The sequence below is a fragment of the Scyliorhinus canicula genome, chromosome 11 (assembly GCF_902713615.1).
Source record: "Scyliorhinus canicula chromosome 11, sScyCan1.1, whole genome shotgun sequence".
Lineage (NCBI taxonomy): Eukaryota > Metazoa > Chordata > Chondrichthyes > Carcharhiniformes > Scyliorhinidae > Scyliorhinus > Scyliorhinus canicula.
This window is the reverse complement of record NC_052156.1, coordinates 151296097-151310630: the sequence shown is the minus strand read 5'-3', so window position 1 is coordinate 151310630 and position 14534 is coordinate 151296097. Positions and strand designations below refer to the sequence as shown.

General features: G+C 44.3%; 1 protein-coding gene across 1 annotated transcript in view; it reads right to left on the bottom strand.

Annotated features, from left to right (window-relative positions):
* Positions 1 to 346: 346 nt before the first annotated feature.
* Positions 347 to 14534, bottom strand: part of LOC119973809 (nucleotide-binding oligomerization domain-containing protein 1-like) — a 42082-nt gene continuing 27894 nt past the window's right edge. Inside the window, exon 9 of the mRNA XM_038812233.1 lies at positions 347 to 996. Within this exon, the coding sequence (XP_038668161.1) occupies positions 681 to 996 (316 nt within the window). The 3' untranslated portion in view covers positions 347 to 680. The remainder of the gene's footprint in view (positions 997 to 14534) is intronic.

Genomic DNA, 14534 nt, shown 5'->3' with positions numbered 1-14534 from the left:
CATGTTTTTAAGAAGCAGTTAGATATAGCACTTGGGAGGGGCAGCACAGTGCCGCAGTGGTTAGCACTGCTGTCTCATGGCGCTGAGGTCCCAGGTTCAATTCTGGCTCTGGGTCACTGTACTTGTGGAGTTTACACATTCTCCCCGTGGTTGCGTGGGTTTCACCCCCACAACCCGAAGATGTGCAGGGTAGGTAGATTGGCCACCCAACATTGCCCCTTAATTGGAAAAAATGAATTAGGTACTCTAAATTAAAAAAGATATAGCACTTGAATGAAAGGGATCAAGGGATATGGGATTAGGCTTTTGAGTTGGATGATCAGCCATGATCATAATGAATGGCGGAGTAGACTCGAAGGGCTGAATGGCCTCCTCCTGCTCCTACTTTCTATGTTTCTAATAATCTATCAACTGCCAATTGGTTAAACAAAGGAGTCAAATTAAATGTAGTGTTCAGATGGAGTTACTGGACCAGGTATGTGGAAAGCTTGCACTTTAAAGAAGAAGTTCTATCCCTGTCCATCACAGTCTTTTGTCTACTGGCAGTAGTGACATTGCGCCAATTGCCAGGAGGTTGCTAGTTCACTGTACTCTTCTCGAGACCCTGGCCTGTTTCTCAACATCACTGCCTAATAGGGAAGCTGCTGCAAAGGGAATGAATGCAAAAATGTGGACCTGCTTCAAGCAGACATGGTTTGTTCCTTACACAGAAGTTTGTTAATATTTTCTTTTATGTTTCCCACCCTAGTCTTTGTTCTTTGGTCCGTTATGTCACTCTCGTCTCCAAGATCTTTCAGTATGGACTCCATGATTTTCTGAAGCCATTCTTGGTTGTACTCGTGACTTTGAGAAAGCAACTGAATAGCCTGTGTCTCAACCCGAAGTAACAAATCTTCCTCTTCTACGATTTTAGTGACAATCTCCAAACCATTCAGCAGCTTTTTCGCTTCTTGAATATTTCTCCATCCTTGATCACCAAATTTATTTGCACATAAACTGAAAATGGAAAGGAAATGATATTTAGTGAAAGTTCAATCATACATAAATCCTCAGGACAATATAAGAATCAGAAAATCCGTTCACCTGGTCATCCTGAAAGAATCATACCGCACAGAAGTGTTAATTCATGCCTGTGTCGGCTATTTGAAAGAGCCACTCAATTAATCCACTTCAGACTCTTCCAATAGCCCCACAGAAGTTTCCCTTTCAAATATTATCCAATTTATTTTTGAAATTTGAAGTAAGTTTGCTTCCATCCTTCATACAATCATAGAATTTAGAGCGCAGAAGGCGGCCATTCGACCCATCGAGTCTGCACCGGTGCTTGGAAAAAACTAACCTAAGCCAACCCCTCCACCCTATCCCCGTGACCCAGTAACCCCACCTAACCTTTCTGGACACTAAGGGCAATTTAACATGGCCAATCCACCTAACCTGCACATATTTGGACTGAGAGGAAACTGGAGCACCCGGAGGAAACCCACGCAGACATGAGGAGAACGTGCAGACAGTGACCCAGGCTGGGAATTGAACTTGGGACCCTGGAGCTGTGAAGCAACTGTACTAACCACTGTGCTAACGTGCCACCCTTCAGACAGCGAATACCACAGTAACTCACAACGTCAAATAAATTCTCATCTTCTCTCTGCTCCTTTTGAGAATTATTTTACATCTGTGAAGGATGGGATTTTCACTGGGGGGGGGGGGGGGGAGAGCAGCTGCAGTGCTGGGGAATTTCATCCCAGTTAAAATAACAGAAAGGCATGGCACCTTTTACACCTCCCTCATGCCCCCCACCCCACCCAACATCTTTAGCGCCTCATGCCCCTATGCAAAGGTATGAAATTTCAACACCCCCAATAGCCCCTCCATGCCCACTTTCCCACTATACAGTGCGTAGATTTGGTGAACCCTATAGTGACAGCTGGATGTGTAAAAAAAGCTTTAAAAAGTCATTAATTGATTACTTTCCATTTGCGTAAAATTTTTTTTTGCTACAATCCAATAAAAGTGTCAATCACACTGACCCTGCAAGCACTTGAAACTTCTTTATCTTGTGTAAATGAACATTGTGAAATTGACAGCTGTTACGGCACCCTGGCCTAGTGCGTGGTCAATTCCAGACCCACTTGACAAAGAGTAACAAGACAATTGAAATTAACTATTCAACTAGGGGCAGCAGGGTAGCATGGTGGTTAGCATCAATGCTTCACAGCTCCAGGGTCCCAGGTTCGATTCCCGGCTGGGTCACTGTCTGTGTGGAGTCTGCACGTCCTCCCCCTGTGTGCGTGGGTTTCCTCCGGGTGCTCCGGTTTCCTCCCACAGTCCAAAGATGTGCGGGTTAGGTGGATTGGCCAAGCTAAATTGCCCGTAGTGTCCTAATAAAAGTAAGGTTAAGGGGGGGGGTTGTTGGGTTACGGGTATAGGGTGGATACGTGGGTTGAACATAGACATAGAACAGTACAGCACAGAACAGGCCCTTCGGCCCTCGATGTTGTGCCGAACAATGATCACCCCACTTAAACCCATGTAACCCGTATACCTGTAACCCAACAATCCCCCCATTAACCTTACACTACGGGCAATTTAGCATGGCCAATCCACCTAACCCGCACATCTTTGGACTGTGGGAGGAAACCGGAGCACCCGGAGGAAACCCACGCGCACACGGGGAGGACGTGCAGACTCCACACAGACAGTGACCCAGCCGGGAATCGAACCTGGGACCCTGGAGCTGTGAAGCATTGATGCTAACCACCATGCTACCGTGAGTAGGGTGATCATGGCTCGGCACAACATTGAGGGCCGAAGGGCCTGTTCTGTGCTGTACTGTTCTATTCCTAGAAAATACAATCTTTGGCTGCCCAAAAACCCTACAGGTTTGTAAATTTTAACATAGTTAATTTTTATTAACAACAATAACTATAATTAAATAGGCAGCAATTACAACTGGTTAACCCTTGTCCAATTCCAAACCTCCTCTTTAACTCACCCAACCCCCTATACACACACACATACATGACAGACAAACACAGAGGGGTGTAAAGGAAAATAATACAAACAAGAAAAAGGATAAAAGTTTGTTTCAGATGGACGGCTTCCAGTACATTTTTTAATCTAGGCCTTCAGTTGGGAGATTTTTATTTTCAGTCTGTAATGGTTTTCACTGTGGATTCATCACAATATCAAGTTTTCTCTGCAGATCCAGAGAATCAGGCAAGAAACCTTTTTGGAAAAAGCGAGAGGGAGCAACTCACAGCTTCTTCTCTCAGCGCCCAGGAGAGTTTTGATTCCTTCCTGGGTACTCTGAAAACCTCCCACATGACTGAAACCAATCACAGTCTGTTGCCGGGCAGAATACAGACTTTGACCTATTCAGTGGCCACCAGCCAACCAATCAAACTGAATCCCTCTGATCTCTCAGGTGCCAGAAAGTCTGAGTTCTTTTTTTTAAATGAATTTAGAGTATCCAATTCTTTTTTCCGAGTAAAGGGAAATTTAGCATGACCAACCCACCTAACCTGCACAATTTTGGGTTGTGGGGGTGAGACCCACACAGACAAGGGGAGAGAAAATGTGCAAACTCTACAAGGACAGTGACCTGGGGCCAGGATTGAGCCTGGGTCCTTGGCAGGGAGATGCAGCAGTGCTAACCACTGTGCCGCTGTGCTGCCCGGAGTGTGAGTTCTTGTTAAAAATCTAAATCTTCATAGCACAGTGTACTATTTTGCACCTTTTGAATTCCTCACTTCCTCTGCTCGACTTGGTATACATAGAAACGTATGTAGAAAATAGCAGGTGGAGGCCATTTGGCCCTTCAAGCCTGCTTCACTATTAATTATGATCATGGCTGATCATCAAATTCGATACCCTGATCCAGCCTTCCTCCCCATATCCCTTTAGCCCCAAGAACTATATCTACCTCCTTCCTGAAATCACACAACGCTTGGCTTCAACTACTTTTCGTGGTCGTGAATTCCACTGATTCACCACTCTCTGGGTGAAGACATTTCTCCTCACCAAAGTCCTTAAAGGTTTACCCCTTACCCGTAAACTTACCCCCAGGTCTGGACTCCCATACCATTGGGAAGATTCATTCTGACTCTACCCTGACTAATCCTGTTAGAATTTTATAAGTTTCCATGAGATCACCTCTCACTCTTCTAAACTCCAATGAATATAATCCGAACCGATTTAGTCTCTCCTCATATGACAGTTCCGCCATCCCAGGAATCAGCCTGGTAAACTTTCGCTGGACTCCCTCCTTAGCAAGAGCACCAAAACTGCACACACTCGTCCTGGTGTGGTTTCACCAATGCTCCATACAGTTGCAGTAAAACTTCCCAATCCTATACTCAAATCTTCTCGCTATGAGGGACAACATACCAGTTGCCTTCTTTACTGCCTGCTTTGTATCTGCACGCTTACTTCCAGTGACTAATGCACGAGGACACCAAGGTCTCACTGAGTATCCACCTCTCTCAATTTACCCCATTCAAATAATCTACCTTATTTTTGCCACTTAAGTGGATAACCTCACATTTATCCACATTATACTACATCTGCCGTGCATATAGCCTGTTCAAATCCCGCCGAAGCATCTCTGCATCCTCCTCAACATCTCACCTGCCCACCCAGCTTTGTATCATCTGCAAATTTGGAGATAATTGTTCCCTTGTCCAAATCATTCATATAATGTGAACAGTTGGGGTCCTAGCACAGATCCCTGTGGTATCCCCCTAGTTACTGCCTGCCAATTGGAAAAAGACCCATTTATTTCAAGTTTTTGCTTCTTGTCTGCTAATAAGCTTCTATCATCTCAAGACGCTACCCGCAATCCCGCACTTTAACTTTACATAGTGATCTGCTATGTGTTGATAGCCTTCTGAAAGTCTAAATCACATCTCCCTGGCCATCCCTACTAGTTACATCTTCACAAGAATTCAAGCAGGAGTTCCAGTTCGTAAATCCATGCTGACTTTGTTTGATTATACCACTGCTTTCCAAATGCTGTGCTATGAAATCCTTGATAATGGCCTCTCGCAACTTCCTTAGTACTATGGTTCAGCTCATTGGCTTATTTTCTCTCTAACTTCCTTTTTGAATAGTGGGGTTATATTAGCTACACTCCAACTTGTAGGAACCATTCCAGAATCCCAAGAATTTTGGAAAATGACTACCAATGGATCTGCTATTTCTAGGGACACTTCCTTAAGTACTTTGGGATAAAGATCATCAGGCCCTGGAGATTTATCTGCCTTTAATCTCATTAATTTCCCTCAAATCTCCACTAATAATAACTTCCTTCAGCTCTCCGCTATAACTTGTGTTACTTAGAACTACCAGCACATTATTCATGTCTTCTTGGGCGGCACAATGGCGCAGTGGTTAGCACTGCTGCCTCATGGCGCTGAGGTCCCAGGTTCCTGGTCCTGGGTCTGTCTGTATGGAGTTTGCACATTCTCCCGTGTCTGCACTGGTCATGCCCCCACACCCCAAAAGATGTGCAGGGTAGGTTGATTGGCCATGCTAAATTGCCCCTTATTTTGGAAAAAAGAATTGAATACTCCAAATTTATTTTTAAAAAAATCATGTATTCTTTGTGAAGACTGAAACAAAGCACAAATATAGTTCCTCAGCCATTTTTTATGTTCCCCGTTATGAATTCGCCCGTTTCTGACTGTTAAGAGGCCTACATTTGTTTTTAATCAATCTTTTTTTCTTCAAGTACCTACAGAAAACTTGTCAGTTTTTATGTTCCCCACTAGCTTACTTTCATATTGTACTTTCCCCTTCTTAATCAATCCCTTGGTGCACATTTGTTGAATTTTAATCAGTTCCTAATCCACAGGTCAATTGCTTTTTCTTGATAATTTGTATGCCTCTTCTTTGAATCTAATACTATCTCTAATTTCCATTGTAAGCCATGGTTTAGTCCAAGATGGCCTGTTCCCTTTTTGGTTCCTCAACTTATTGGTCCAGAAAACCACCCCATATACACTCCAGATATTCCTCCTCTATTGTACTGTGACTTATTTAACTCACCAATCTTTTAAAAAATAAATTTAGAGAATTTTTTTTTACAATTAAGAGGCAATTTAGTGTGACAAGTCCACCTAACCGGCACATTTTTGGGTTGTGAGGGTGAGACCCACGCAGACACGGGGAGAATGTGCAAACCCAAACACATACAGTGACCCGGGGCTGGGATCGAACCCGGGTCCTCAGTGCTGTAGGCAGCAGTGCTAACCACTGCACCACCCTGACTCAACCAATCTATATGCAAATTAAACTCACCCATAATCACAGTTGTTCCTTAGAACATAGAACATAGAACGATACAGCGCAGTACAGGCCCTTCGGCCCTCGATGTTGCACCGACATGGAAAAAATCTAAAGGCCATCTAACCTACACTATGCCCTTATCATCCATATGCTTATCCAATAAATTTTTAAATGCCCTCAATGTTGGCGTGTTCACTACTGTTGCAGGTAGGGCATTCCACGGCCTCACCACTCATTGCGTAAAAAACCCACCTCTGACCTCTGTCCTATGTCTATTACCCCTCAATTTAAGGCTATGTCCCCTCGTGCTAGCCACCTCCATCCGCGGGAGAAGGCTCTCGCTGTCCACCCTATCTAACCCTCTGATCATTTTGTATGCCTCTATTAAGTCACCTCTTAACCTTCTTCTCTCTAACGAAAACAACCTCAAGTCCATCAGCCTTTCCTCATAAGATTTTCCCTCCATACCAGGCAACATCCTGGTAAATCTCCTCTGCACCCGTTCCAAAGCTTCCACGTCCTTCCTATAATGAGGCGACCAGAACTGTACGCAATACTCCAAATGCGGCCGTACTAGAGTTTTGTACAACTGCAACATGACCTCATCGCTCCGGAACTCAATCCCTCTACCAATAAAGGCCAACACACCATAGGCCTTCTTCACAACCCTATCAACCTGGGTGGCAACTTTCAGGGATCTATGTACATGGACACCGAGATCCCTCTGCTCATCCACACTACCAAGAATTTTACCATTAGCCAAATATTCCGCATTTCTGTTATTCTTTCCAAAGTGAATCACCTCACACTTCTCCACATTAAACTCCATTTGCCACCTCTCAGCCCAGCTCTGCAGCTTATCTATGTCCCTCTGTAACCTGCAACATCCTTCCACACTGTCTACAACTCCACCGACTTTAGTGTCGTCTGCAAATTTACTCACCCATCCTTCTGCGCCCATCTCTAGGTCATTTATAAAAATGACAAACAGCAACGGCCCCAGAACAGATCCTTGTGGTACGCCACTCGTAACTGAACTCCATTCTGAACATTTCCCATCAACTACCACTCTCTGTCTTCTTTCAACTAGCCAATTTCTGATCCACATCTTTAAATCACCCTCAATCCCCAGCCTCCGTATTTTCTGCAATAGACGACCGTGGGGAACCTTATCAAACGCTTTACTGAAATCCATATACACCACATCAACTGCTCTACCCTCGTCTACCTGTTCAGTCACCTTCTCAAAGAACTCGATAAGGTTTGTGAGGCATGACCTACCCTTCACAAAACCATGCTGACTGTCCCTAATCATATTATTCCTATCTAGATGATTATAAATCGTATCTTTTATAATCCTCTCCAAGACTTTACCCACCACAGACGTTAGGCTCACCGGCCTATAGTTACCGGGGTTATCTCTACTCCCCTTCTTGAACAAAGGGACCACATTTGCTATCCTCCAGTCCTCTGGCACTATTCCTGTAGCCAATGATGACCTAAAAATCAAAGCCAAAGGCTCAGCAATCTCTTCCCTGGCTTCCCAGAGAATCCTAGGATAAATCCCATCCGGCCCCGGGGACTTATCTATTTTCACCTTGTCCAGAATTGCCAACACTTCTTCCCTACGCACCTCAATGCCATCTATTCTAATAGCCTGGGTCTCAGCATTCTCCTCCACAATATTATCTTTTTCTTGAGTGAATACTGACGAAAAGTATTCATTTAGTATCTCGCTTATCTCCTCAGCCTCCACACACAACTTCCCACCACTGTCCTTGACTGGCCCTACTCTTACCCTAGTCATTCTTTTATTCCTGACATACCTATAGAAAGCTTTTGGGTTTTCCTTGATCCTACCTGCCAAAGACTTCTCATGTCCCCTCCTTGCTTGTCTCAGCTCTCTCTTTAGATCCTTCCTCGCTTCCTTGTAAATATCAAGCGCCCCAACTGAAACTTCACGCCTCATCTTCACATAGGCCTCCTTCTTCCTCTTAACAAGAGATTCCACTTCTTTGGTAAACCACGGTTCCCTCGCTCGACCCCTTCCTCCCTGCCTGACTGGTACGTACTTATCAAGAACATGCAATAGCTGTTCCTTGAACAAGCTCCACATATCCAGTGTGCCCAACCCTTGCAGCCTACTTCTCCAACCAACACATCCTAAGTCATGTCTAATGGCATCATAATTGCCCTTCCCCCAGCTATAACTCTTGCCCTGCGGGGTATACTTATCCCTTTCCATCACTAACGTAAAGGTCACCGAATTGTGGTCACTGTTTCCAAAGTGCTCACCTACCTCCAGATCTAACACCTGGCCTGGTTCATTACCCAAAATCAAATTCAATGTGGCCTCGCCTCTTGTTGGCCTGTCAACATATTGTGTCAGGAAACCCTCCTGCACACATTGTACAAAGAATGACCCATCTAATGTACTCGAACTATATCTTTTCCAGTCAATATTTGGAAAGTTAAAGTCTCCCATAACAACTACCCTGTTACTTTCGCTCTTTTCCAGAATCATCTTCGCCATCCTTTCCTCTACATCCCTAGAACTATTAGGTGGCCTATAGAAAACTCCCAACAGGGTGACCTCTCCTTTCCTGTTTCTAACCTGCATCCTTCATCACATGCATCTCTGACTTCCTGGTGCTAGTCCCAAAATTACCACTGTAGTTTGGTGATCGGTGTACCACCCTGACGAATGTTTTTTGCCCTTGGTGTTTCTGAAAATAGAATCATAGAACTAGCACCATGGTTAGCACTGCTGCTTCACAGTTCCAGGGATCCAGGTTTGATTCCTGGCTTGGGTCACTGTCTGTGTGGAGTCTGCATGTTCTCCCCGTGTCTGCGTGGGTTTCCTCCGGGTGCTCTGGTTTCCTCCCACAAGTCCCGAATTACATGCTGTTAGGTGAATTGGACATTCTGAATTCTCCTTCTGTGTACCCAAACAAGTGCCGTAGTGTGGCAACTAGGGGGTTTTCACAGTAACTTCATTGCAGTGTTAATGTGAGCCCAAATGTGATACTAACAAAGATTATTATTAAAGAATCACTACACTGCAGAAGGAGGCCATTTGGCCCCTCAAGTCCGCACCGACCTTTGAAAAGAGCATCCAATCTAGTCCCACGTACCCACACTAGCCCCGTATCCAGTAACCCCACTTAACCTTTTTTATACTATATTTTTATATAAATTTAAAGCATCCAATTCATTCTTTTTCCAATTAAGGGAAATTTAACATGGCCAATCCACCTACCCGGCACATCTTGGAGTTTGCGGTTGAGACCCACGCAGAGACGGGGAGAATGTGAAAACTCCATACGGACAGTGACCCGGGGCCAGGATCAAATCCGGGTACTCAGCGCTGTAAGGCAGCAGTGCTAACCACTGCGCCATCATGCTGCCCAACCTTTTTGATACTACGGGGCAATTTAGCGTGGCCAATCCACCTACCCTGCACGTCTTTGGCTTGTGGGGGAGAAACACTCGCAAACACAGGGAGAATTTGCAAACTCCACACGGACAGTGACCAGAGCTGGGATCAAACTTGGGACCTGAGCGCCATGAGCATCAGTGCTAACCACTGTGCCACCGTGCTGCCCTTGTACGTAGGTGTTTTGATACTCTAATGGATTTATGGTCCCTCATTATGTATTCTTGACCAAGAGCCCTGACATCCATAGAGCACGAAAACACATGAACTCCAGAGAAAACATTTGCTTGATTGACAGCTCTGGCTCTCTGGTCTATTTCACAATGTTTATATACACAACATGATAATGTTTCAAGTGCAGTTTCAGCTATTGAAAATTTACCAAATTTTTCAATACCAAAATGGATGCTGGCATTTTAAAAAAGTTATCAATGACTCAACTTTTTAAAACCACAAGCCCAACCAAACCCTGAAGTCACAAATTCTCAAACACACAAACATACATATGGCTGTATATACACACGTAGCTGTGCAAGTGTGATTATTGTAAGAAATTAATATTTTATATCATTCCCGTAACGGCCTCCCCGAACAGGCGCCGGAATGTGGTGACTAGGGGCTTTTCACAGTAACTTCATTTGAAGCCTACTCGTGACAATAAGCGATTTTCATTTCATTTTTGTTTTCATTTGTACTAATGTTATGAAAACCTGGATGCGTATAGACAGCATGCCTGCTGAGCTATGATTAAGGGACCGTAAAAGTGATCATTATTTTTATTTATTTTTAAAATTTAGAGTACTCGGTTCTTTTTTTTCCCCAATGCAGGGACAATTTAGCGTGGCCAATCCACCTCCCCTGCACATCTATGGGTTGTGGGGGTGAGACCCACGCAGACACGGGGAGAATGTGCAAACTCCACACGGACAGTGACCCAGGGCCGGGATCGAACCCAGGTCCTCGGTGGCGTGAGGCAGCTAATCACTGCGCCACCGTGCCGCCCCAGTGAGATCGTCATTGATTTTACAGGTCAAGTGTTTTGCTAATAGAGCTTGAAACATTTACTTGTTTCCAGATAGCTGGGTAATAGAATATTGTTTACGTTTGAAGGACTCTTGGGATGTAGGTAATTTATGAGGGGTACTGTGTTTGCTCCTGGATAAATCAGTCAAGGACATCTTGTAAGAAGAGACAAAATAATGCCTTATGCTTTGGGTGTAGTTAATGAGAGGGGCAGGTCTGAATGGTAATGGTAGAAAAAATGGTAGAAACAATGGTAGAGAAAGGTTCTTTCTTCAAAGGTTTTGCACAGAGCAAAGCAAGTAAAAACCTGGTTGTTAGCTTCGTTCATGAGTGATATTTGAAATATATTAGTTTGCTTAATTGGAATATAGTGGAAGGTTTAGGAAGTAAGTTAAGGTTTTTCTTCTTTAACTTTAGAACTGTTCTAATAGTAAACTGTAAAGCTATTTCTTTGCTGCTAATGCGGTTAATTATGTATTTAAATTAAAGTTTGTTTTAACATAAAATATTGGGCAGTGATATCACTCCTGTGGTGCAGTAATACTTCCCCACAGTTTTACAAATATAAAATAGTTGGGTTCTCCTCCAGGATCCTAACACAAGTAGAAACCTCCTGCCGTAGATGCATTTATTTATGATAGTATCAGTAGGAGTGACCACCTCACAATGCTTGTGGAGACAAAGTCCCATATTCACATTGAGGATACCCTCAACCACAATCTGTAACCTCATGACCCAGAATATCCTCCATTCTACCATTACCATCAGGCCAGAGAATCAACCCTGGTTCAATGAAAAATGCAGGAGGGGATGCCAGGGGTAGCAGAAGGCATACCTAAAAATGAAGTTAACATCTGGTGAAGTTACAACACAGGACAAAGTGCATGCTAATCAACATAAGCAGTAAGTGTAGACAGAGCTTAGCAATTCCACAACTAATGGATCAGATATAAGCTCTGCAGTCCTGCCACATCCAGTGGTGAATGGTGGTGAATGATTAAACAACTCACTGGAGGAGGAGACTCTGCAAATATCCCCATCCTCACATGTTGGAGGAGTCCAGCACATCAGTGCTAAGGATAGGGCTAATGCATTTGCAACAATCTTCAGACAGAAGTGCCGAGTGGATGATCCATCTCGGACTCCTTCAGAAGTCCCCAGCATCACAGATGCCAGTCTTCAGCCAATTGATTCATTCCACGTGATATTGATTAATTTTAATAATTTTTATCGTCACAAGTAGGTTTATATTAACACTGCAATGATGTTACTGTGAAAAGCCCCTAGTCGCCACAGTCGCCCCCTGTTCGGCTACACAGAGGGAGAATTCGGAATCCCCAATTCACCTAACAGCACGTCTTTCGGGACTTGTGGGAGGAAACCGGAGCACCCAGAGGAAACCCACGCAGACACAGGAAGAATGTGCAGACTCGCTCTTTAACCACATCAAAGATAGATGATCCTTTAATAACCACTTAAACCTATCAATACAAATATTAAGAAATGTCCGAAGGCAATGGACGCTCAAACGACTACTGGTCCTGACAACAGTACCAAAGACTTGTGCTCTAGAACTTGCTACGGCCCTTGCCAGGCTGCTCCAGGCCTTGACATCTACCCGGCAATGTGGAAAATTGCCCAGGTATGTCCTGTACACAAAATGCAGGACAAATCTAACATGGCCAATTATGATAATCAGTAAAGTGATGGAAGGGGTCATCAACAGTGCTAATAAGTAGCACCTCCTTAGCAACTGTGTGGGGTTTGCCTGTTTTCGTTGTGTCTGCATGGGTTTCCTTTAGGTGCTCCGGTTTCCTCCCACAATCCAAATATATACAGGTTAGGTGGATTGGCCATGCTAAATCGCTCCTTAGTGTCTAAAGAAGTTCAGGTTAGGTGGATTGTGACTTAGACACTAATAAAGATTATTATTATTGATTGGTTATTATCAATGTGCGGGGTTACAGTGCGGCGGTAGGAGGCTCTTTCAGAGTCGGTGCAGACTGAATGGGCCAAATGGTCTCCTTCTGCACTGTATGGATTCTATATAACCTGCTCATTCACGCTCAGTTTGGGTTCTGCCAGAACCACTCAGCTCCTGACCTCACTACAGCTTTTTTCCAGACATGGGGAAAAGTGCAGAACTCCAGAGGTGAGGTGAGAGTGACTGCCCTTGACATCAAGACAGCATTTGACTGACTATGGCATTAAGGAGCCCCAGCAAAACTGGAGTTAATGGGAATCAGGAGGAATACTCTCTGCTGGCTGGAATCATGCCTAACACAAAGCAAGATGGTTGTGGTTGTCGGGGGACAATCAGCTCAGTTCCAGGATATCACTGCAGGGGTGCCTCAGGGGGAGTGTCTTAGGACTGACCAACTTCAGCTACTTCATCAATGACCTTCTTTCCATCATTCGGTTAGAAGTGGGCACGCTCATTGATTATTGCACAATGTTCAGCACCTTTTCCAACTCCTCAGACGCTGAAGCAGTTCACGTCCAAACGGACGATATCCAGGCTTAAACTGACAAGTAACATTCGTGCCACACAAGTGCCAGGCATTGACAATCTCCAAAAACACACAATCTAACCATCACCCATTGACATTCAATGGCATTACCATTGCTGAATCCTTCGCGATCAATATCCTTGAGCTTACCATTGACCAGAAACTGAACTGGACTGGCATTTAAATACTGTGGTCACAAGACCAGTTCAGAGGCTAGGTAAACTAATGAAGCTAAAGGCTAATAAGGCCTCTGGACCTGACGGACTGTATCCTAGGATATTAAAGGAAGTAGTTACAGCGATAGTGGATGCACCAGTAATGATCTTCCAAGAATCCTTAAATTCTTGAGATGTCCCAGAGAATTGGAAAACCGCCAACATAACATACTCATTCAAAAAGAGAGGGAGGGAGTCAAAAAACAGGTAATTATAGGCCAGTTAACGACATCTATGATTGGGAAAATGTTACCAAGTCCACTATAAAGGATGTACTATCAGAGCATTTAGAAATACATAATATAATCAAGCAGAGTCAGCATGGCTTCATGACAAATGTATTAGAAATTTTTGGGGTGGGAACCAGAAGAATGTAACATACTTGGATTTCCAAAAGGCGTTTGATAAGGTATCATACAAAAGGTTGCTTAATAAGATGAGAGCCCATGGTGTTGGTGCCGTTTATTGACATGGATAGAGGATTGGCTAACTAATAGAAGACAGGAGAGTTGGGATAAAAGGGGTATTATCAGGATAGCAACCTATAACTTTTTAAAAATAAATTTAGTATACCCAATTCATTTTTTTTCCAACTAAGGGGCAATTTAGTGTGTTCAATCCACCTGCCCTGCACATCTTTGGGTTTGGGGGGGGGGGGGGGGGGGGGGGGGGAGGAACCCACGCAGGCACAGGGAGAATGTGCAAACTCCACACCGAGAGTGACCCAGGGCTGGGATTCGAACCCAGGTCCTCAGCGCTGTATAAAGCAACCTGCTTGATTGGTATCCCTCCCATCAACATTCAAACTCTCCACCTCCAATGCACAGTGGCAGCAGTATATGTTATCTACAATATGCACTGCATGAATTCGCCAAGACTCCTTAGAAAGCACCTGTCAATCCCACAACCGTTACCATCTGGAAGGACAGGAACAGCAGATACCTGGGAACACCATCACATGGACGTTGCCCTCCAAGTCACTCACCACCCTGATTTGGAAATATATTGCCGTTCCTTCACTGTCGCTGGGTTAAAATCCTGAAACTCCCTCTCTAACTGCACTAT